The 22,496-nt window shown below is 37.6% G+C and overlaps 1 protein-coding gene across 1 annotated transcript in view; it reads left to right on the top strand.

Annotated features, from left to right (window-relative positions):
• Nucleotides 1-2,925: 2,925 nt before the first annotated feature.
• The window catches only part of LOC115430051 (adiponectin receptor protein 2-like), a 33,850-nt gene continuing 14,279 nt past the window's right edge, over nucleotides 2,926-22,496 (top strand). The window contains exons 1-3 of the mRNA XM_030149926.1: nucleotides 2,926-3,045; nucleotides 18,344-18,414; nucleotides 18,507-18,805. Coding sequence (XP_030005786.1) covers nucleotides 18,647-18,805 — 159 coding nt within the window. The 5' untranslated portion in view covers nucleotides 2,926-3,045; nucleotides 18,344-18,414; nucleotides 18,507-18,646. The remainder of the gene's footprint in view (nucleotides 3,046-18,343; nucleotides 18,415-18,506; nucleotides 18,806-22,496) is intronic.

The following is a 22,496-nucleotide window of genomic DNA, read 5'->3' as shown; positions in this document are numbered from 1 at the left end:
TCCAGTTGTTGCATCAGCAACAGATTATCTAAAAGCGCCATTACCCAAGAATGGGGTTGCACTCATGCTCCTGCATATGTACAGATAAAGAAAAAAAGACAAGTTAAAACACTGGATTAGCAATATGAACATGATGCAATCAAAAATCAAAGTTATGTAAACAATCTGTGAAACACTGCCAGCCACACAGAGTTCACTGAAAAGCTGTGGCGCTGAGGGTCTCCTTTTATAAACCTGTGTGTATAAAGAACAAGTTAACTTCATGAAGTCTGCATCTTACTAACAACAGTTTAGTGAAAATAGGCAAAAAATAACTTAATTTTGAAACCTCTCATTTTATTTCTGATGTGTTAAAGCAGAATGATGGATTTGATAAGAAATATATTCTGACATGCTGATCAACACTGGATGTCTTAGATGTTGTGTATTCATCATCTACCTACCTTTACATGACAAAGAAAGATTAACCACACTTTTACAACACAGCACAGTATTGACCTGAAATAAAAAGTAGTAGTGGAATCTGTTAAAATGAACAGTCCATGACAAACATTGCATCCGAATATGTACACAGAGTCCTTGGCGGAGAAGTCTAAAGTCCATATCAGTTATTGTAAAAATCAATTATTTTAAGTCCCATGAGGGCCTCAGATGGACAAGCAGAGGGAGACAGACACAACACCAGCCAGCCTGTTCAACCGATAAGCTGTAAAACCTCCAGCTTAGTCAATAAAAATGTGTGTTGAGTAAATAATGAGTTATGTAAAAATCATTCTGAGCCATTATAAGTTATGTGAGATCCTGTCACACGTTCAGAAATATTGTGGATCAATATTAATCTACAACGTCCTTTTGTAAATATGAGTGCAACTGTGGAGTTACATCTATTTCACATTTGTTTCTTTTGTGCTATATTGTGAGATTGATATTGTTACCCATAAATTATAGAGCATAGTTTCATGAATACACATTTAATTTAGGCATTTCTATATATATATATATATATTTTTTTTAATTCATTAGGCTAGGCAATGTAATGTGTTGAGTAGTTTATGGAAAATAACCCTGTAATCTTATCACTTTTTTCAGTCAGATACAATATGATAAGATAAACCAATGGGTTGATGAGTACAAGACAGAAACTAGGACAAAGTAATGATGTAATTGCAAAGACTCAAAACACCTGAGACACTTCAACAGCTCAGCAACAGCAGAATTTCTTTCCTGCCTCTTTAGTGTCACCTCTTCCACATAGCATCTGTGAAGTGTCTCTCTCACCGAAACAAAAAGATATGTGTTAAATTGTTGTTTAACTTGCTGAGCTTGATTAGCAAGATCAGTAAAAGTGGGTTAAACTGTGATTGAAGCAACAACACACCCAGCTACCAGGGCCTTGCATTACAGTGACTAATTTGCACAATCATGGATTCACAATTAGCCAATACAACAACCTGGCAGGGTGTGTGTTTTTGGCAGGCTACGCCCATAGATGTGTGCACCCCAGGATACTGGGGCAGGGAGGGGAGAAACAAGATGATACATCGGTGGTGTGACTCTCTGTAGCCTATGAGGTAATTTTTCTATCTCACTGGATCTCCACCCTGAGATAAGCACATCATGTCCTGTCTTTATTGTTGTATGCAATTATTTATATCAGTTTATAATGTCATTAAAAAAAAAGAAAAATGATGTGATGATGTCCCATTAACTTTTTCTTTTTGATAAGAATAATAAAGCACCTGGTTAATTAGTTATATATTAATTGTGGAAATTGCAGACATAAAGGGATTGTCCTGGTTATAGACCTTTCTTTGTTCCACAGTAATATTTGGATACTCATATATGTAGCTACATGAAAGCTTTCTACGTGAAAGATAAAGAAGCAGACGAGTAAGCTGATATTACATATTTGTGTTGAAATAAAATTATTTACATGATGAGTACAACAATGACCAATCAATCAATATGTGAAAGAGCACACAACTGAATTTTCATGTAAATTTGTCATGGACATTTTTCTCTGCTGACATTTAGATTTGTTAAGGCAGGTATTGTTGGTATATTTGAGCAGCATTCATGGGCTCAATTTTGGACTCAGATTGCTCTCTATAATAGCTTTTTGTGAAACTTTAAACTAGTAAGTGGCCCATTGTTAATCTGGTAATTAACATTTCTGATTTTCCTGCTGTAAAACAAAAGGATTAACCTATTTAAGACTCCTTTAGCAAGCTTGATCTGTTATTTATTTTCTTTTACAAATACAGTTGTGCTCATAAGTTTACTTACCATGGCAAAATTTGTGAAATGTCTTTTCTTTTTACTGTTATGCTTTATTTTATGAATGTGCTTTTTTTTTTGTTTTTTTTTAGATGCCTTGTTATATAGTTTGAATTCCATTTAACATAAAATACATTTGCTTTCATTAAACGGTTCACATTTTACAAATTTTGCCAGGGTATGTACATTTAGGCGCAAAACTGTAGCTCCTTATAAATACGTAAAACTCAAATATAGTGTCAAAGAACTTCTATGAAGGAGAAACTGATGGAGGTGAAATGTGTGCTGTTGGCTGCTTGGGTTTCATCTGTTGTTACTCAATGTCCACATGGCAGTAGCTTACCGAACAAGTTAGCAAGTTTAACTCTCCAACAATACGCAGCTAAAACGCTGTTAACAATAAATCCAAATATGTTTTCATATAATGTGTAACAGTTTCATCTCAGATTTCTAACATTTTTTTTACACTTTCACTCAATAGTCTGTCAGAAGGTTGGAAACTACAAAAACGTTATTTCAACATGTTTTCCTCTTCCTGGTTGTCGGTCATTGGTCGGTTTCTCCACATGACCACTCTGATTGGCTGGAAGCGCTCATGCGAGGGGCGTCACGCGCTGCTTGTCTTCCTACGACGTCGGTGAGTCTGATGTGGTGTAAGGACAGTCAGCCTCGGCTCAGAGTACAGACCAGCACAGCAGCATCTACAACTATCTGTTAACTGTGTTACACTGCCCGCTGGACGCTTTCCACTCCAGATACCAGGACAAGGTGAGTAATGGAATAGAAACCAGCTACTGTTGTGATTTAGAGTAGTTGTTCTGTCTTGTTTGACTATGTTAAATTCAGCTAGTACTTTCCTGGTGTGACGGTAGAACCTCTGTGGATGTAACTGCCAGCTAGCTGCTTTGCTATCCAGCTAATTCTGACTGTCAAAACAACAGAGATGAGTATAATCTGTTAGCCAGCGAGAACGCCCATATTTTCACTGTGTTTACGAGGCTTTGCCGTTCACCGACACTATATTGTGCATGTTTAAAAGCAGGTAGGCCGATGGGGTAAGCTGTCAAAACAAACCAAAGCTCAGTTTAAGAGTTATCAAGCTTCTTTCGGTAGTGGCTGCTCCTGTTAGCGGACTAGCCTGCTCGCTAGCTCGGTGTAAACAAACCGTCATGAGAGGCTGTCGGTGGGCTGCAGTCTGCTTCTTGTTTCTCGTTTGTCAACACAGCTTGAGCCAAATATAAGGTGACATATTTTCACAGCAGCCTGATGTTATAAGAATAGAAATGCTCCTGTGTATCTTGTGTTTTTGGTGTACGAATCGCTGTCAACAAGAAGGTAGTCTGTCTGGAGTTTTGGGTTTCTTTGTCTTGCCTGCTCGACAGTGTTGTGTTGACTCCTGTGTGCTCTGTGTCTGACTTTACAGTATTGGTTTGTGTGATTGAAATTGCTGCTATTTTGACTTACGTGACTGTATTTCTCTGTGTACGGACATGGTTTAAAGAGTCCAGAATATCCGACCAACAGTAAATATCTGTGGCTATTTTAAAGACTTAATTATTAATTATTTGACAGCTGTTTATATCAGCTGTTTTCTTTACATTTTGCTTGCGTTTTTAAAACATTTTTTTAATAGATTTTAAGATCAAAACAACACTAATTTCTATTGTTTTTTTTGCAGAACGTAATCTTTGGAATGTGTGGTAATTAAGCAATCTAAGTGTTATAGTCCTGTAATTGAGTGCCTGCCTTTAAAGGAAGCCTTAAAATAATTTCATAACTCACTGTCCAATATTAGCAATTGTACCATCTCCTGGTAAAAGGTAAACAGATGCTAAAGAACAATTTACCTGAGTAGGACCGCTGACTTAACTGTGTTAATTTCTTATCAGCATATTACTTAATATTTTCTTCTCACTCTACTGAATGTTTACTGTATACATGCACATGTCATTTTTATGTTCTACGTGTTTCATTTGCCTCAAAGTATGAGGTCATCTCATAAATATTTCACGTGCTGGGTAGCTGATAGCCTATTTGTCTTGAACCCAAACTTTGCATGTACAGAAACACTCCCAGCTGCCCCCTAGCTTGAGATTACCCCATGGATATTTCATGGAGCAGTTTCTTAGTCGGTATTTGGGTTGAAAACCCATTTTACATTTTTAATCAGCGCCTTCTTGTGCAGCTTGACCCTTTGGGGCTTCATCACGTCATTATTTTTTCAAAGACAAGTTCGCAAGTTTCTTACCACTACACACCATTGGAAAGAAATGTATAACTGTGGTGTTCAAGTATGATTACACATGCAGTACTCAGGTGTTATGCCTTTCCTTTTTTTGTGCGCAATGCAGAAACTCTGACAGTATTTTTATTTTATTTGAATATTTATTTTTTTAATTACTCCTCTCGGCACAGAATACAATTTAAAAGCACATATAATGTTGTTTTTTTGGCAAATGTATTCTACAAACTGCACAAAGTGTGATGGAATCATGCTTCACAAATCACGTTGGCCACATGACATCCATCATCAGAAATGTACCTCAAACATGTAACATTAATCCAAGATGTCAGTATGAAATATGAAGGTATTTTCTAAAGGAAGATTATATTTTTTGTATGTAGAAGCAATAAATTTAGAACATTAAGTTCTTGAGTTGATGTGCACTATGTCCCAGCTTTACATCAGGTTTTTACTGAAAGTCTCATGGGAATTTAATGTATAATGAAGTCAGTCTTTGACAGTGCGCCAGATCGGAGAGCAGCTAAACATAGCCTCTAAGAATAGTAGAGAACTGTCATTGCTGAATTGATTGATCATGGGATGTTTTTTTATATTCTTCTTGTCTTGGACTTTTTCTTTGGGCTTCCAGTTCTCAGGGCTGTGTGTGCTGTAAAAAACAAAAAGAAACACAATGCTTCTTTTTCTTACACGGGTTATGTTGACACCTAAAAGAGCACATAGATGTACACGGACACAAACATGTGCAAACAACACTTGCAATACACACCACTAGATAAGCCTTGCTCTAGTTAATTAGTTGTCCATCAGCACGGTGTGTCTCACGCCCTTAACACCTATAAACCGCTTTAGCAGTGACTGTGTGTGTTTGCACATGCACAGTCACAGTCCTACTACTTCTTTGAATTTATTCTTGTTACAATAATTCTTCTTTGTCTTATTATTATGGTTATTATTTTATTATTATTTCATAGCACTTTTGCATACATTTAAAAAAAGAAAGAAAATAAGTGAGAGTCCTATTTACAACCCCAGCCTTTAAGATGTACAAAGTTTAAGCACTTGAGGGCATTTTTTATATCAGCCACAATGAGCCCATACATAAGTAAATAGAAGTGCAAGTGCATAAATGAGACAAGCTCATAAAAAGTAGGTGAAATTTAAGAAGAGGAATTAAGCATATATATATTTATACACAAGCATGTACGATGCCAGTTTAAAAAATGATCTCATATAAAACAAATATAATACCATTAAACGAGTACATTAAAAGGAAGGAAATAAGTGTAAAGTATGTGTGTGCATAAAAATCCTGAAATAATGGTACTAAAACAAGCACATTTTAAAGTTGTGTATTATATGTGTTTGTGCAAAGAGTTACGTACATATTGCAGACTTTATTTTTTTTCTACCAGAATATTTAAGGGACCTATCTTTAAGCTTCCTGTGACCCACCTTTGGGATTACCACCCAGTGATTCAGAATCACTGAATCTGTGTTCCCCAGCAGAGCCAACAGTGCACTGACCTTGTTGTGGTATGTGTGTGTTCTGTGTTCATATGGTTGGTGGTTTCACACCACTCAGCCAAAGAAAGATTAGTATCTTTAAATGTATCTGGGTGGTAATTCAGACAAAGAGTAGTTTACTTTTATACACATAGTGTAATTTTGCTTGATTAATGGGACTCAGTGTGACCCAGAATATGACCCACCCTATGTTCATGTTTGTGTAACTTGTCATTTATTTTCTTTTGTTTAATAATGAAGGAAGGACTGCCTTAACATCAGGTTATTGTGGAGAAATGCTCTTGTAGCCTGCTCCACACCTATCACTAAAGATCAGTATCTCAATTACTGACCTTTCATTCATAAAATCTAATTGGTATTTCATATAATAATCATAATAATGTATTATTTTTAATTATAGATAGATAGATAGATAGATAGATAGATAGATAGATAGATAGATAGATAGATACATACATACATACATACATACATACATACATACATACATACATACATACATACATGGAAGATATATATACAGATGTAGTTGAATATATTTATGGTAAAAATGATTTGCCATTCATTCCATTTCCATTTCTGTCAGGCGTGTGTGATTGCGTGTTTCTGTGTGTGTTAATGTGCTTCCAAACACTGGTCCTCTTTGTTTATTGCTCCATCATAAGACTGCTGGCAGCCACATGAAACTCAGTGCTGTACCAGGACTGAGGATTCACCAGGGAACACACACTTCCATAGACTGTCTTGATATCACATGATTGATGAAATTATATAACAGATACAAGATAAAGGGCAATTATCATCTTGATACTTTTTTTCTGTCAGTTAATCTGTGTAACAAGTACCATCGAGACTTGATTTCAGGTCATTTCTTTTCTGCTGGTTTGAGACAAGAAAGTTCAAGCACTTTTAATTATTTGCACAAGTTAGTCTTCCAGTGCAGCAGGAGATAGGAGGTCTATGTAGCACTTTTAGTTAGTATTACGGTAAAGACTGTGATGAAGTGCAGGTCACCGTCAACCACATAGTCCCTGCCAACAGTAAAAGCAGTCATGTGGTCTCCAACAGCAGGTTTAAATCATTGCAAAGCTTCCCAAAGACAAAGGGAGGCCTATTCACTGCCCCCTGCCCTGGGAGCACACAGTGGGAGCACACAGTGAGATGGACTGTACCACCAAATGAGTTTGACCTCACAGTTAAAAACTCCACAGTCTAGATAAGCATATGTGAAATTATCCTGCTCATTGAAATAAAAGAGCATATACTAGAAGAGTATGACATGTCAGTAAGGCTTTAGTCTAGTAAAATAGTAATATTGAACTGTAATAAATGCTCAATATCATAGAGACAAAGAAAAGAAAATAATAAAAATAAGTAACTGGTGTCAAAACACTTTTTCTTTCTACCTCTGTAAGCAAGTCACAGCATTTAAGTTATTGACAGTCAAACAAACAGCGCTTGAACAACATTTTGCAACTACATTCACTAAAAACCTTTGCACATCTGTGTCCCATGTCACTCACATTCTGACTTCCAAGAAGAGATCTCTATTTTCTCCAGAACACGTCTGCACAAATACTGAATTGACTGCACAGATGAACAACAGGTCATAAGGTGTTGAGGCTGATCCACCATGATGTTTAACCCATAAAGACCCAAACAGCCACTGGCAACCAAAATCATCTACTGATCTAAAATGTTTAATAACTTCTGAGCCACTAAACCTATTAATACAGTGAAATAATTGGTGTAAAATACAGTTTACAGGGTTCTCGCTAGCGTCATTGAACGTCGGGGCCCCCAGGGACAGCGTCGGGGGCCCCGACACTGTCCCTGGGGGCCCCGACGCTGAGATTTGACCCGTGACGCTGTCTTTGAACCAGCGTAGCGGTGTTTTTTTGTGTGTATTCTGCCCCTCCTTGTGTGTATAGCGGCTAGCTCGGCAGATAGATAACAGGTTTCTCAAGAAAAGCCGGATGCCGAAAACTTCTCTCCAAAGCTTTTACTCAAGACTTCACTTTAAAACTGCAACATACATACAAAACATGTCTCAGTTATGTTCTTTGTTACAGCACATTAACATAGCATTACACATTCAAATGAATGAGAAAAGATCGCTAGCTCAATGCTAACATAAATGGGAAAATCCATAGACATGCTAACAATTAGCATCTTCAGATCGACTTAAGATTTACAATGTCTTTTAATCTAACAACAAAAGTTTACATCAGAGACAGGTTTTACTATTCGTTACCACAACAACTGAACATAAAATACTCACAGGCAAACATTCTTTCTGGCCATACAAACAGAATGAGAGAAATGTGTCAGCTACTTCCTTCCCATGTCTGAACTGGCTACGGTAACACTGAAAGTACAAAACACACGCCACTTATTCCGACCACCAGAGGGCCCCCTTTGCTTGCTTTTATCAACAGAACATCACAGTGTGTGTGTGTGATCGTCCAGTGTCATGATAACGAGATTTGAATTTGAAAAAATATATTCCTTTGTCTTGGCGCAAAGCGCCGCAGACAGGAAATGAGAACAATATAATCAACACCCCTTTGTGTGCCTTGGTATTGTCTGACACCCGCCCGGCAGCATCACTTGCCTTACGCTCATTGGCTGACAATGAGACTTCAATCAATTTATCTTATTTAAACAGACCGATCACCCATGGAAAATTCTATCTAAAATTTAGCCTGTGCGTGTGGTTGTAGTTTGAGTGTCGCTCCGATTATCCCTAATTTCGTGCAAGTGAGTATTTTTCTACGATCATGTCTGCATCGAAGCGCGGGAGCAACACTAAACGCAAGGGTAATATCGCATCGTTTTTTGGCTTCATTTCTCAAAATTTGCCTCTCAAAATGCAAGAAATAGTGTTTCAGAGAGTTATAAATTTCAAAATTTTCCAATGGAGGATGCCCCTGGACCCCCCCTACCAAACTCACACCATGTACTGCAGGGCACGCTGTGTACATGGTGCCCCTACGCTGTGAAAAAATCCTAGTGAGAACCCTGGTTTATCATTTTTTTCACGGTCATCAGATATGACCCATTTGGACATTCAAAGGCTCCGTTGTGAACGTGGAAACATTGTTATCTTGTACAACATTGATTCACCAGTAAAACCCATGGAGTTTGATAAACGACAATGGATGGAGACACTTGTATTTACAGTCAGTTTGTGATATCTTCACTGAAAAAGTCACTTTTCCATCAGTTTTCTCTGTTTTTGATATAATAAACCTCAGCTTTAAACTGTAGTTTTTATGAACATCTACATGATCAGTAAATTAAATATAGAAAAATACATGATTTTCACTGAAAAAAAAACACAAAATACAGAGGATAATACTATGATGACTAATGATAAATCACTTTATAAAGGTTACATATGGAGAAAAATTAATTTGCTAAGTGCCACAAAAGTAGCTTTGGGTCTTTACGGGTTAAAAGACAATGTGCAAAATATGCGGTTGCAGGGAGCAGTGATCTGATGTCATGTTATTGTGGCTTTTGGACCTGACATCGACAGCGCCCTGTCTAAGGTCATCTACGTGTCTGCAGTGTTGGCTGTGCAACAGATATTCACATCAGTCTGTGTGGCTGCTTGAAAAGTTACATGACTGTCAGAACATAAACAGAAGATATGGGAGTTCAAAATGATTAGAGCATATCTCTTTAGTTTGTATAAACAGCGTCTATGGAAGAGTAAGTCACACCGGTGGGGGTCTCTCAGGAAAAATATGTAAGAAAAAATTCATATCATATGATTTTGGACTATTACTATTAAAATAGTGGTGTACACAAATTTAGAAAAGGGTAGATAAGAAATGATCATCCAAAAAGCTCAACAAAACTGGGAACTAACTGAATTCATTAGATATAGAAAAAAATCTCTTTTTTTTTTAGTTTTGATGTTTTCCATGTTTATTTGACATGAATTTGGCGTAAGAGTTGGCTTTGTGGTGTCACTAGTTTGCATTTTATTTTTAAACATGTAACAGGTTTCATTAAAGGTTTGAGGCTCAATAGGCTCATTATTTGTGGAAAGATATGGAACGATATGAAACAAAGCTCATATGTAAATAGGTAGATATGGATCAGGGTAAACATCTTTCACTGGTCTTGAACAGTAAAGCCTGTGTTTCCTGTTGAGAGCTGCAGGTGTTTGTTTAACCAGAAAAACCAGATGAGAAGTCAAGGTAAATCTCATTGACAAGCTAGTTTTCTGCTTAATGTGAAGATGAAGATGTTTAAGCAGTGTTTAGGTTGATAAGCTGCAGTCACTCTCACTTCTCATGTAATCTACAAGTTCAGGACTGTAACTTGTAGAAAATAAAAATTCTGATTGAAGAGCAAGTTATTTTAATAATTGGTGTTAACTTTATATTCTCTATGGTAGAGCTACATAATTAATCAAACTGCAATGTCACATAGTGCTATTATGAAACCACAAATGGTGACTTGTCATGGCCTGTTATGTGTAAGGTGAAGGTTTTGTGTCTGTTTTTAGACTAATTCGAGTTTGAGTTGAAAAAAAGCCACAAGAAAAATGTTATATATATATATATATATATATATATATACATATATATATATATATATACATATATGTGTGTGTGTTTTCTGTTTAATAATCAGTTAAACTGAAGACTTAATATTGTCCACAGTAGGCTAATTGGAACATGACTATTTTACGCATTGTAGTATGTTTTTCACAATTTAGGCCAGATTTGTGTATGAGAGAGAAAAATGAGTTCAGTGGTTCCCTGTGTGACAGAGCAGCAACATGCAGGTGACAGGCCCCAGGTCACATCTGTCAAAATGACTTTAAGTGAGCACACAAATGCTAAACTGACTACTTAAGTACTACATTAGTAGTGGATACTGACTGTAACACTGTAGCATTGCTTTGAAAAGTTATGAACTATTCTAGAGCTGGGAAATCTTACAGTGTTTGTGATTGATTGTTATACGATCTACTTAGAGAATGACGAGATCATGTTAGTGGGTGTATTCACACATGGAAAGTCCTTTGGTCCTCTTATTTGATTCGGATCGAATGCTGACTTAATTTTTTTCATGTGAGTCGGACTGCATTCTCATTGCACCTTTTGCTAGTGGACCAAAATTTGTAAACAGAAGTATACATGTGATGAACTGCGCAGGCATTGGACAGAAAAGTTGGAGGCGGGGTGTTGATGAAAACAAATGTGGAGGTCCTACACGCAGTTATCATTTTCAGGATATGTATTCTATTTTTACAGACGCAAATTTACGAAAATAATGTTAACTGTCAAGAGTAGCTCATTCGGAGCCAGTGTTGCAATATGGGCATCTGACCAAATGTCAGTGAGACATTCAGTCTCCTCATTGCTCCACGTCTGTCCAAGGCTCATGGCTGCTGCTATTAGCTCTGACCACCCGTGCGGCTCGGCTCCTTCCAGCGGCTACGGTGGCTCGTCAAGCACAAAAAGATGTGTGGTTCCTTGGTTTGTTTTGGCTCGAGGCCTGTTATGTTCACACCAGAAGTGAACCGGCCCAGAGTCCGCTTGTTTGATTTGAATTAGAGTTTGCATGTTTGTATTCACACCAAAAAAAAACTGCAAACTTTCCAGGAAAACGAACTCTGGTCCGTTTTAAATGGACCAAATGAAGTAGGTGTGAATACAGCCATTATAAAATCAACGAATAAAGGACAATCTTTTCTACACCACTAACATTCATTTTTAACGTCCCATTTAATCAGTGTAATTAGTTAAGTTAGTGTGTTTATTTCAGCCTGTTTATAGCAAAACTGTGTTCGTGTCTGCACTTGCACATTTAACAGAGTTTGTGTAACATGTTGTTTTGGCGTTGCTGATGAGATAATGACAAACAATTTCCTTAGGTCTGTGAGCTGTAGGTCCAGTTTCTGAACTCTGATGTGCAGTGAGTCTAATTTACACTGATGTTTTACTATTACGAGTGAAAACATATTTGATTCATTATAAAACTCCTGACAGGCTGCCCCTGTCTCAGTAATTAATGGACACACACTGCTGCATGTACAGGAAAATGTGGACTTCCTGTTTACTTCTTCTCGACGTTGTTAATATTGTTAATAATTTCAGTTCCAAATTATGTAAAAATGTGAGAGTTTCTAGTCAGATAAGGGCAGTAAAAATCCACCACACACAGCCTGAGCCTCCAGAAACCAAAACTAGAAAAAAACTTATTTTATAAAAGAAGAGAAACTTGTGATTTGGATGAGACTGTGATTGTACCATAATCTTTTGGCCAGATTACCCAGCTTTAAACTATGGCATTTATGCCATATCTTATCTTCATCTCTTTTACACAGTTAGGTTTCGTAACAGCGTCCCTTAAGTCTGTCTGCCTGTGACAAACAAGTCTTTTCTTTTTTGAGAACATGGCCTCATTACATCAGACTTGCACTACTGTACACCTTGACTTTTACCCTACATTCTAACTGTACTGTGAAATTGTCACTGACCGACAACTTACACCACCAAACACCCACACATTTAGAATTTCAGGGTTGCATGTGTGATAATCAGACAAAGCAGGTGACTCATATCTTCTTTCTTTCTCATGTCTTTCTCTTTACTTCTGTCCTTCAGTAGGCAGAAGTAATGCTTTCACCCACTTCTGCTCAGTGCCATCATCAGCACAAAACTTCCTCTTAAAATACATTTTGTTTTTCTAGATGTCTAAACCAAATTAACCCTGGGTCATTTATTACTGGTCAGAATTATTTCAGTGTAACACGAAACAATGGAGTAGCTGATTGCAGAAGTTTAATTTGTGTAAAACCAAGTTATGAGTAGAAAACGGCAAAGGTAAGACTATCTGTAATCATTGCATCATAGTGTGACCCTTAGTTTTGCTTGCTCAGTGAGTTTTAGCGGTAGAGAAATAATACTTGTATACTTGTGTTAGCTTAGTGCTGCAAAGTTTTTCTCATTGGTCTGTTTTATGAAATTATTAATTACATACACTGATCTCAGACTGTTATCATGTTTTTGATCTTTGCCCATTTCAGTGCTTATTGTATAAATTGGGTTCTGATTTCCAACATGTGGTTTTGTTGAGCCTTTAGCTGATGTTCCTCTGGTTATGGGGATGTATAGTATGCATATATCACTACGTCACTACTATGGCAATATAGATGGAACAGCTGTTGGGTGTAAGAGGCTAATGTCACTTACAGTCCCAAAATTCCACATTAGATATATTATCACACCGAACACATTCTCCATTCTCTACTACACCTAGTTTACACATATGTAGTATTAGATGAAAATGCCAAAGTAATTATGTTCCTATATCATGAGTTTGAGTACTTCTGCTTTTTTCTCTCCACTTCCACTTTTGTGTCATCTGCTACCCAGGTTCACCACTCACAGTTTCCCTTTAGAAGGAAAAACTGAAGAACAAATCAATTCCCATTGACTCTTCCTTCTGGGCTTGTAGTCATTTTTGTTTCTTTGCTCAGTGTTTATTTCTTTTGTTCTGTGTTCCTGTTGGGTCTGTCTGTCATTTGGTAGGATTGATTTTTGGAGCAACCTCTTCACGACTCGGCACTGACGATAACTGCTTTGGAATGAAGTCTGTCATTGTGTTGCTCATGTATTTTTCTGAGCATGTGTTTGTGTTAAAGGAGAAGAATGACAAATATTTGCGACTGTTGGTATTTGAGATATTCAAAACAATCTCCAAATATCACAAAAAAGCATTTACGCTAGTAAGAGGTAGAGAAGTAAATGTGACTAGAATGGAAACAGATTCAGCTATTGAATAAATGATGAGGGACAGAAATCAGTGGCTTAAAACATCACTTAACTCATGCTCTAGATGAGATGAAAATGGCAGCAGATGATAACATGAGATGTGTAGATCAATTAGTTATTCTTCAATTAATACAAGAAGCAAGCACAGATACCAAAGATGGCTGGAAATGGCAGTGAAACATCAATTATCAAGAGCTGCGGAGCCAAATGTTGGAGAAAGGCTTAATTTAACTGATGTTTAGTTAAATTAATGTGAAATGTCACATGTCGACCAGTGGTTCAGGGGTCAAAACTATTTGATAAAATGGACCATGATAGCCTACTGATATACTGTACACAGAATAATAGCTTAAATGTGCATTTTCTTGCTGATTGAAAATTCAGTCTAAAGTTGTAATACATTTGGATGGAAACCCAATGGTTAAATGTCACATTCAGAGATATTAATGTTGAAGAATCAATGTTGTCCTTTATTCTGTGACTGAATTACCACAGTCTAGTAATGGCCTTTTCACACTATGGGATCGTTACTTCCCACATGAGCACACACACTGTTTTGTCAGCCCATATCACGCACACTCAGTATTGCCCGTATTGACCTCTGAGCCTATTGCGAACTCAATAACATCAATGGTTAAAGGACTAATGTTGATTAATGACATTGCTCCTGTAACTCTGAGGCAGGGTCATGATGAAGAGATTAAAATTAAGTGAAATCATAACATGGGACTCAGACACTCTGGTTCAGTCTTAAATGCTCAGCCTGATTTTCTCTCTTGGTGAAAAGCACATCAGATGTAGCTAGCTATTTCATTTGACAAACAGACAGCCATTCCCCAAGGGCACACCACTAGAGATTTTGAGTGAAAGGAAAGATATAGGCTAATCCTCTTCCTCACCAGCCAGCAGGTCACAAGCCAGGTTTCTTTGGCTGCTGTTCTGATTTTAGCCTGAAAGTCCATTCCTCTGTCAGTCCTGGAGGGTGAAATGTCACTGAAGGGCGGTTTAATGGGACTTTCTGAGCAGAGATAACTTGAAGAAAATCTGAGCAGAACTTGTTTCTGTGATTGTTCAATTGGTCATACAGGGATAATTGAGTTCAATAAAATGACTTTAATAGGGAAAATGGGGTTATATAGGCCATTTCACAAGGCTTTTATGAGACTAGAAAATTGTGATCATACAGTTATCACGCTCAAACATCTTGATGAGTCATTTTGTGCCCTGCTGTCAACAGAAAATTTGTGTCAGCTGTTCTCCCAGAACTGAAACTTCAACATTTGGGCTTGCATTAGACCCTGGGAAGCCCCATTTGGTTTGGCTGAGTAAAATGACAATTTTTCTCTTCTTTTGTCTGCACAGTGCCTTATGTTCCCTCATAGTGAGACTTTTCTATCACAACATGAGATCAGGCTGTTCTGTTCCACCGTTGTGGGTCCATTTGGATTTTCAATCAGTGCCAAAAGGGTGGATGTTTTATGTTTTTTAAGTACTGTCTGAACTTGGCTGAAGTGTAAAGGACCAACATGGAAAGCCTGGCAGCCATCATTAAAAAAAAACAAAACAAGGCTTTTCTAGTTTTGTGTTCCTTCTTCACTGGTACTTGTAAAAAGTCACAACCAAGGTATTTTCCTAATTCAGTCTTTGTAATAACAGAAAAGGTGTCTGGTATGCATTTCATGTCAACCAAAGTAGCTACTGGAGAAACAAAACAAGCTGAACAACACTCACTGAGTTGTGCTTTGGAAATAACTCTGAAATATGTTTCTGTACAGATATGTACAGAGGCAAACAGTCCTGTGTGGTCATCCACATAAGTTTTTTTTAACGTTTGTTTCTCCTTCACTAGTGCCCAACTCTTATCAGACCCACACAGAACAAAACTTACTAACCCTTACTCCCTCTCAGCTATTGCAATTGTCAGGAGAGCTGTTTGTTCTGGTGTGGCCATCAGACTACAAGACTGTTATCTTGGGAATTGGCTACAACTGCAAAAAAAAAAAAAAAAATCAAAAGTAGTTTATTCCTCTTATTTCCCATCTTATAAGAACCCAGCATGAAATCTCACTTTTCATCATGACAGAGAATGAGGTCGCAGTTACTCAGGAAGTGTATCAGTGTAATTTTCCAAAATAGTCAATCGGGGAGAAGAAGAAAGAAGGAAAATGGGAGATTGATTGGACGTCTCTGAGTGTAGAAGTGTTTGATTTCCATTAGAAAACTCACCCACAGGCCAGTAATTTCAGCTCACTGCAAATAATCTTTTTTATCATGCTTGTAGCATATGATAGTGGTGCTGTCTGTGAATTGATGTCATTTGGTTATGAAGTTCCCTCTATATGTCTTGTGGCTCTTTTAAAGATTTTCTCTTGCCTCAGCTTTTGTGTAACGTTTTCCTCTTCTCTTTGCTACTTGTTCATCACTGCTTCTTCCTTATTTCTTCAGTATTAGCCTATTTGAAATGCTGCCCCCGTTTCAGTAGAATCAGTTACTGGTAGCAAGAAATGATGTAGTATATGACGAGGTGATTTGACTCTACATATATATATACTGGCGACTTTTTAGAAATGACAAGAACGTTTCATGTTGCTAAAATAAGAGTTGACAGTAAACAATCTAAATGTGAAGTACATAATTGCAGTATTTCGTCAGTAGTCTGTGTGTATAGTACAGTGTTTGTTTTTGCCTTCATGTTTTCCCTACAGAGTATATTATTCTCAAATGCGTATGTGTGTGGTAGCACAGTTGGTTGGTTTAAATAAAGTGGTCCAATGCTCAGGGGCATGTTCACATTGACTTGGCCCCTCTGGAGTGGTGTCAGGAAGAGTAGTGGGTGAGACATAAACAGAAAGTAGAGTAATACTGTTTGGCATGCTGATATGAATAATCCTCTGCCTTTTCATAATTCACAGACTTTAAAGCTGAGTGTATGAAAACACACTACAGTAAGAACCTACTGATAAGAGGCACAGATCAGCATGTTAATGTCCAAATGACATTATGTTGTTTTTATTGGAAGACCCAGTGCTACTTATGTTGCAGTTCCCAAATGAATTTTTCTCTCTATTTAACCTTTCTTAAGTGATTTATCTCTATTTATTTTAATGTTATCCTCTGTATTTTGTGTTTTTTCAATGAAAATTATGTATCTTCCTGTATCTAATTCACTGATCATGTAAATGTTCATAAAAGTTCAAATTAAAGTTGAGGGTTATTTTATCAGAAACAGAGAAAACTGAGGAAAGAGTGACTTTTTTTTTTAGCAAAGATATCAATAACTGAACATAAAAACAAGTGTTTCCATCCATTTTCATTTATTGAACTCCATGGGTTTTACTGGTGAATCAATGTTGCAGAAGATGACAGTGTTTCCACGTTCACTACAGAGCCTCTGAACGTTCAAATGGGTCATATCTGATGACCATGAAAAGATGACAAACTGCATTTTACACTTATTATTTACATGTATTGATAAGATTAATGGTTCAACAGGTATTAAACTGTTTAGATCAGTAGATGGTTTTGATTGCCAGTGGCTGTTTGGGTCTTTATGGGTTAATAAGCAGGACATTCCTAGGTTTGTAGAGGTGTAGGTCAGTTGCCGTCTTTGTTGTTAATTGACTATAAACTGGACCTATACTACTATATGTAGAAAATAACTCAAAAATCCACACATTGATTAAAACAATTTTGCCAATAAACTACAAAATTCTTATTCCTGTGTTACTTCTTTCCATGTCGTTTCTCTTGGAATATATTTAACCTTCCAGGGAAGATAGACATGCGAAGACGCCAAAGTCTATGTATGTTTATACCTATAGTGTGTCTATTAAGTGAAAACTTTGGTGGCTGTACCATAGCGATAAAATAAGTTAAATACACTGAATAAAACACATTCTGTTAGTTAATATGCTTTCTCTTCTCTCCAGAGTGGTACAGTTTAGTGCAGAGGTAGATGATGCACCAAAGTTCTGTAATAATGAGATCTGTTTATCATGACTACAGGACAGGTTTATTCCACCCTAAAGCCCATAGTAAGTAAGTTTTCAACAGGGAACACATCTACTTCCTGCGTGTGAATCTCTTGTTCCTGTCCTTGACACCTCTTGTCGCTAAGCAACTCACCATGACAGCCAGTTGGCAGATCCTAATTGATTCCCATCTCAGAAGCAGTGTTTTAGGCCTTGATACCACAAATAATTATTTTTCGAGATGGCAGGGATGAAACAGTATCTTTATCTGTTAAAATGTTTGACCTGCTGTGATATTTCTGTTTCAACTTCATAACGCATTATCTGTGACAAATGGCATCTCAAGTTATTTTTAGATTTTTTTTTACAGTGTTAAGTTATTAGCCAATGTTTTCAAACATTAATTTTTTATTATTTTTGGTTTTAGATTTGAAAATATACAAACTCTCGATGACTAACTGTATTCTTTTCCCTTTCCTCTTTTTCTTTGTCTGTCCTTGTTCCTTGTCTCTTTCTCTTTCCAGTCTTGTCCCATAAACACAGAGAGACAGTGTCAATCTGCTCCGAAGATTTCACTCTCCCGAGTGGACTCCAGGTTGGTTACTGATATTACATTGTCATTTCCCTCTGACTACAGCTGCTTTTGTTTTGTCGTCTTCAACCTCCTGTGTTCATGTTTTTGCTCAGTCCAGTCAGGTTTGGTCAGATCTGGACTTTGTCATCCACTAAGGCCTTGCTCCTGTCCCGGCTGAGTCCGTTGACGTTTTCAGCTGAGGCCACTCCAGCCTTTCAAGCTGGACGGAGGAGAGACGAGTGCGGCCGAGGGCATGGCCTTCGTGCTGCGACACAGAACCGCAAATATCTTAGAACACAACACAGGTAGCACGCCTACAGGTCCCATGAGTCCCCGGGAGAAAGGAGACGCACCCATCTCAGGTTCTTCAAACAGTCACCTCAGTGCCACAGAGCACCCCTCACACCATGGGGTGAGTAGCAAACACACAAACACATTTACATGCTGTTATCTGTTTGGTTCAAAGCCCTGTGTCGTGGTATGGGTTGACTGGTCACACAGTAAGACTATCCCCCAAAACACACCCCACCATGAATAATTAAATATGCGTTCTAACCAGGAAAGAATAACATCCAATAGCTGAAGTTTGTAGGTAAGCATGACCATATCATAATTGCACAGACACATTGCTGAGAGTCAACATTTCACACATTTTTTATACAACCTGAGTGAACCAATCCTTCTTATACTATTTTAAACCCATTTACATGCAGACACAAGTTGGGCCTCACATGTAACTCCAGCAAATCTAGATGTGACTCAAATCCTACACACCCTCATTTTCTGTGGAAACACATTCTTTTCCCTTTGTGTATGCACACGTCATGTTTTAGCAGCGCTGTCCTTCTGAAGACCTCAAAATCAAACGACAGATTAAGAGCTAATCATGATTAAACAGAAGATTAGAAGATCACTTTATGAGGGAGTTACAAGCACATGTTAAGTTTAGTCCTTCTGGGGATAACTTGCATTTCACATTGCTTTTAAGGGCTAACGTGTGACTTTAAAGCACGGCAGGGTGTTTAGTCCTGCTTCAGGTTTGTTTGATGGAGGGATTATTACCCTTAGAGCCTCTCGGTCTTTAGACATCAGACAGTAAATACATACAAGGATGTAAAACTAAGTAGTGAAGCAGGATCATTAACACCCATCTGATTAACAGCACTAAAATGTAAAGTGGAAACAATGACTGCCTTGAAACGCACAGCACATACACAGCCAAAGAACAGAAATTAACATTAGATTAGATTAGATATGACTTTGTTGATCTCACAATAAATTCTTATACTTTTATTTAACATCATGAACACACCAAATGGGTGTTTAACTACGTTGCTCAAGAACATAGTTACTGTAAAAGGAAAAGTGTGAAATCAGTTTCTCATGTTCAACCAGCAGGTTCTTGACGTTTAATAGTGAGTCTGTTCTCAAGCGCTTCCAACTGCCACCACTTCTTCTTTATTACTGACACCCTCACCACCTTCAAGCCTTTTCGTACTCTGTGATGAGTCATCCTGTGCCATAGTAATTAACAGTGCATCATGATAGGGTTTGTTTGTGCGTCTGCCTGATGTTCAGTTGTACTTCTTGTCGAAGTCTGAAGTGTTGTGTGTGGCGTGGTATTGAATACTTGCAAGATTCACAGCCCCTAAAAATAAGCCTGTTATGTGTGTGCTCCAGCGTTTTCCTGGAAGCAAGACAAACACATTACCAAAAATCTGTGATTAGCATCCCAAGAAGGCAACCTATCGAACTGATCAAACAAATGTGCCAGACACCTGCCCTCGGAGGCATCACTTCAGTTTCCTTTCAGACCGAGAGTGTGTGTGTAAAGACAAAGCTCCTCCTTTCTTATGTGTGAAAGGCGGTCAACATTGAGCCGTTGAACCGAAACACAATAGTGCGTGTGTATGTATTGTGGCCGCGTGTGTGTACTGTAACACAACACGGATACCTGAGAGGACACGAGAGGCCCTCTGCCCCAGTCATTAAAGGTAAGCTGTCTTAACACCCTGCAGACCTGCCTCTGAATTTTTCAGCAATTTGGGTAGGTGTTACAGTGTGTCTTGAAATGTGTGAGTGTGCGGTAGCTAAAGCTCTGGGCTGTTATCACGCACCGTTTTTACCATCAGATTTAAGAATATACCTTTCTGCTTCATGTTCTGTTTGTTTATCCCCAAACTTGTATTTCAGGAAAGTTCATTGGACAGCTGTTATTTCAGAAATGCATTGTTTCTCCAAAAACAAAGTTGATTTGTTTTTAAGCTTTCCTGTTTGCTTAAACCCTTTGAATAAGTATCTGTGATGTTGTGGTGTTGTGTGTCTTCCTGATCTCGCCCCGTAGTTTTGAGACAATAGCTCTTTACCTGCCAACATAACCAAACAATGTCAACCATGGAAAGGCTTCAGACAGATTATTAGACTCGTAAGGCCATAAAGGTGCTATTGATTTTGCATAGTCTGTATCGATAACACTGGTCTATAAGCAAAATGCCTCCAGAATAAAAGTAGTGAAACTTTACCAAGTTTGAGTCACTAATAAAGAAAAATGAAGTAAAACATGCTGGTTGACTGTAGTTTCCAACATAAAATCCTGGGTCAAAATGTGAAATTAATGAGAAAACAGGTTTTACTCAATAGGAATATTTGACCTATTTCAAAACACTGTCTGCACATTACAATACGTTCACTTTTCAGGTTGTTTCCAGTGGAATATTTGTAAATCTATTATATAAATGCACATAAACCAACGTGTAGTAACACTTTATCATATATATATATATATATATATATATATATATATATATATATATATATATATATATATATATATATATATAAAATATATATATATGTGTGTGTGTGTATATATATATATATATATATATATATATATATATATATATATATATATATATATATATATAAAAACACAAGTTGTAGGCTTCTGTTGCGCACACCTTCTTTGTCCTATGTTCCCTAACAAAGAGGAAATAACAATAAACTGAGAACAATGTTTAGAATTTTAGATGCAGTCAGCTGTTTGTGGTAATATTCACATGTTTTTGCTTTTATGATTTAATGCCCAGATACAGGTGCTTAGACCTTCTCTTATTACACCAATCAGTCAGATACCACTTATTAAAGTATATATGAACCAAAGCAGAAGCCTCAGTAAATTATAGGAGTTAAAAACCAACCCTTGTACGTCAAAAGTAATACTTATTACAAAGATTGATGTTTAAGGAATTAAAAACTTGTAAAATCTGTTAAATTGTTACCATGTTAAGGTGGATTTTCCAGGGCTTTCCTAAGATCACTGGTCCAAACTGACAGAACAGTATGTCCTGGAGTGTCAGCACAGCATCTGTTTGTTATTTTTGGGTGTGTGTGTTTAGAATGTACTGCATGCCTCTTTTTAGGATCTTTTCCAATTTGTTACCATCCCAAGAGAGCATTGTACTTGCACGAGTCACATGTGGAATGTCGGTGCTGTGCAGGGGTTACAGTGTCCAAGGGTGAGCTCTGCCCTCTGCGTTCTGCTCTCAGTTCACATTCTCCTCTGACTGGTCCGTGCAGTTTCAGCTGTGTTGCTATTGGCTGACAGGCCATTTCCTGGATTGCACCCACCGCTGTGCTACATGTGACTTTGTTTACAGTGAATCTGGAGTTCCAGCTTTCAGAGAAATGTTGGGATTTTTCTTCAAAACCCTGGCCCAGCCCTTACCCCCTTGCTTTCCACTCAAACTTATCTTCTAGTGGCTGACTGTGAAGCGCTACAGAGCCAATTAGACCAAACCTTTTATCACAACACACACACACACGGACGATATCTCAAGTGTGTGTGCATAAGAGAAGTCATTAGCCAGGTCTACGTACAGCATGGCTAATGAGTCTGAGGGGAAAACAATATATGTTTTGTGTGTGAGACAGAGATGAGGATTGGTCTTCAGGGGCTTTTAAGAAGAAAACTGCCTCCTTTAATCTTGAGCAGACTCTGCTCTCGAGGGATTATTTTTGGTTCCTCTCCCGTTCTGCGTCTGTACTCTGTCCAAGTCTAGTGAGCTCGGTTCACACGTATTTTCTTGACATTTATTCTGACT

This window comes from Sphaeramia orbicularis, chromosome 12 (assembly GCF_902148855.1).
Source record: "Sphaeramia orbicularis chromosome 12, fSphaOr1.1, whole genome shotgun sequence".
In the NCBI taxonomy this organism is placed as follows: Eukaryota; Metazoa; Chordata; class Actinopteri; order Kurtiformes; family Apogonidae; genus Sphaeramia; species Sphaeramia orbicularis.
This window is presented reverse-complemented; position numbering and strand designations above follow the sequence as displayed.